Source organism: Protobothrops mucrosquamatus, unplaced genomic scaffold (assembly GCF_001527695.2).
Source record: "Protobothrops mucrosquamatus isolate PMUCROS unplaced genomic scaffold, P.Mucros_1.0 scaffold6957, whole genome shotgun sequence".
Taxonomy (NCBI): domain Eukaryota; kingdom Metazoa; phylum Chordata; class Lepidosauria; order Squamata; family Viperidae; genus Protobothrops; species Protobothrops mucrosquamatus.
In genome coordinates this window covers 1-2,952 of record NW_015392769.1, presented here as the reverse complement: position 1 = coordinate 2,952, position 2,952 = coordinate 1, and the positions used below count along the sequence as shown (strand labels likewise).

Sequence of the window (2,952 nt, the reverse complement as noted above, 5' to 3'; positions counted from 1 at the left end):
GAATAGAATAGAATAGAATAGTTGGAAGGGACCTTGGAGGTCTTCTAGACCAACCTCCTGCTCAGGCAGGAAACCCTGTTTTCTTTGGGACTAACTATGATCACTCTTTTATTTTTCTTCAGGATGATTATAGTTGTCGTTATGAAGCTGAGAATTCTGTTACTAAGTGTTCCACCATAGGAGTCATCCTGCCAGGAGATGAAAAGGGATTTCTGCAGGCGGTGGCCACAATTGGCCCAATTTCTGTCGGAGTGGATGCCCGGAGTTCAGCATTTCAGTTTTACAAGTCGGGTAAGGTTCCTGTGGAATAGAAAATGGGGCCCCTTGCACGTGAACTTTGAATGTTCGTAAGGTGACCTTGAGAATAGAATAGAATAGAATAGAATAGAATAGAATAGAATAGAATAGAATAGAATAACAGAGTTGGACGGGATCTTGGAGGTCATCTAGTCCAACCCCCTGTTCAGGCAGGAAACCCTATACAGTTTCAGACAAATGGTTGTCCGATCTCTTCTGAAAAACTTCCAGTGTTGGAGCATTCACCACTTCTGGAGGCAAGTTATTCCATTGATTGATTGTTCTAACTGTCAGGAAGTTTCTCCTTAGTTCTAGGTTGCTTCTCTCCTTGATCAGTTTCCATCCGTTGCTTCTTGTCCTGCCTTCAGGCGCTTTGGAGAATAGCTTGACTCCCTCTTCTTTGGGGCAGCCCCTGAGATACTGGAAGACTGCTATCATGTCCCCCCTCGTCCTTCTCTTCATTAAACTAGACATACCCAATTCCAGCAACCATTCCTTATAGTTTTAGTCTCCAGTCCCCTGATCATCTTTGTTGCTTTTCTCTGCACTCTTTCTGGAGTCTCAACATCTTTTTTACATCGTGGTGACGAAAACTGGATGCAGTATTCCAAGTGTGGCCTTACGAGGGCATTGTAAAGTGGTATTAACACTTCACGTGATCTTGATTCTATCCCTCTGTTAATGCAGCCTAGCACTGGCAGCTGCAGCACACGGCTGGCTCATATCTAAGTGACTGTCCACTAGGACTCTGAGATCCCTTTCACAGTTACTGCTATTGCGTCAGGTACCACCTACACCAGGGGTAGGCAACCTTGGCTCTTTTATGACTTGTGGACTTCAACTCCCAGAATCCCTCAGCCGGCATGGCTCAGCTTAGAAACCTCTCCCTTTCCCCTCAGCATGGCTGGCTCAGGAATTCTGGGAGTTGAAGTCCACCAGTCATAAAAGAGCCAAGGTTGCCTACCCCTGATCCAGATCAATGTTAACTGCTCCTTTGGTGGAATATCATTTTGAAATAACAGGAAATACTTGCAGCTTCTGATGATGGTGTTACCTTGTTTGCTAACGAAACGTTCAGGAATTATATTAAAAGAAGCTTGGAGAAACAAACCACAGCCAAAATCTAAAAGCCCAAGCTACAAGTATTTCCTATTATTTCAAAATCCAGATGATCTGGCAAAGAAGCACGGAGCTTTCGCTTTACCGTATGATTTCTCCTCCTCTTTCTCTAGGTATCTTTAAAAATCCCTGGCGTGGAGACCCCCAGTTGACTCATGCTATGCTGGTGGTCGGATACAACAGCACCAAGTACTGGATTGTGAAGAACAGGTGAGTGAAGGGAAGGGGATACTGGCAGGGGGGTAACTAGAGGGCAACCTCTACTATTCTAGAGTGTTACAATCTTGGCCACTAGAAAGAGTGCAGAGAAGAGCAACAAAGATGATTAGGGGACTGGAGGCTAAAACATACAAAGAACGGTTGCTGGAATTGCGTATGTCTAGTTTAATGAAGAGAAGGACGAGGGGGGACAGGATAGCAGCCTTCCAATATCTCAGGGGTTGCCACAAAGAAGAGGCAGTTAAGCTATTTTCCAAAGCGCCTGAAGGCAGGACAAGAATTCATAGATGGACACTCATCAAGGAGAGAAGCAACCTAGAACTAAGGAGAAATTTCTGAGAGTGAGAACAATTAACCAATGGAGCAACTTGCCTCCAGGAGTTGTGAATGCTCCAACACTGAAAGTTTTTAAGAAGAGATTGGACACACATTTGTCTGAAATGGTATAGGGTTTCCTGCCTGAGCAGGGGGTTGGACTAGAAGACCTCCATGGTCCCTTCCAACTCTATTCTATTCTATTCTATTCTATTCTGTTCTGTTCTGTTCTGTTCTGTTCTGTTCTGTTCTGTTCTATTCTACTCTACTCTACTCTACTCTACTCTACACTCTACTCTACTCTATTCTACTCTACTGCACTGCACTCCACTGCACTCCACTCCACTCCATTCCATATTTTCTATTCTATTCTATTCTATTCTATTCTATTCTATTCTATTCTATTCTATTCCATTCCACGCCATGCCATGCCACGCCACTACACAACACAACACTACAGTACACTCCATTCCAGAGTGTCTCAGTCTTGGCCACTTGAAGACACATGGACTATAACTCCCAGAATTCCACAGCCAGAACGATTCCCTATTCCAGCAGTCCCCAACCTTTCTAGCCCCATGAACCGGCAGCAGAAGCAGGTAGGTGGCGAATGGTTTCGCACGTGCAACCTAGTTCCCGCGCATGCACACATAAGGTTTCATGTGCTCACCTGCCGCTTGCGTGGCGCAGTTCCCAACAGGCCCTGCCCTGCATGGTTTTGAAATAAATCTCTTGCATGCTTCTCTTCGCAGTTGGTCTCGCTATTGGGGGGACAACGGATACATGCTCTTGGAACAAGGATTCAATCAATGCGGCATCACCAACATGGCTTCCTATCCCATTCCATAACCAGCCAAGTGGACCGTTTGAGAATCAGGACAAAAAAGCTAACTGCAGCATTGGAAGCTTCTGGAGAACCAGAAATATATACAGTATATATGCTAAAACCAATAAATGCTTTTACGCAATGCTATCTAGCCTGGCACTTGACTGTTTTACGAT

General features: G+C 44.9%; 1 protein-coding gene across 1 annotated transcript in view; it reads left to right on the top strand.

The window, feature by feature from the left end:
- LOC107300408 (cathepsin L1-like) overlaps positions 1–2,923 on the top strand; it is a 6,736-nt gene extending 3,813 nt beyond the window's left edge. Inside the window, exons 3-5 of the mRNA XM_015829741.2 lie at positions 123–291; positions 1,530–1,626; positions 2,703–2,923. Of these exons, the coding sequence (XP_015685227.2) occupies positions 123–291; positions 1,530–1,626; positions 2,703–2,799 (363 nt within the window). The 3' untranslated portion in view covers positions 2,800–2,923. The remainder of the gene's footprint in view (positions 1–122; positions 292–1,529; positions 1,627–2,702) is intronic.
- The last annotated feature ends 29 nt before the right edge of the window (positions 2,924–2,952 follow it).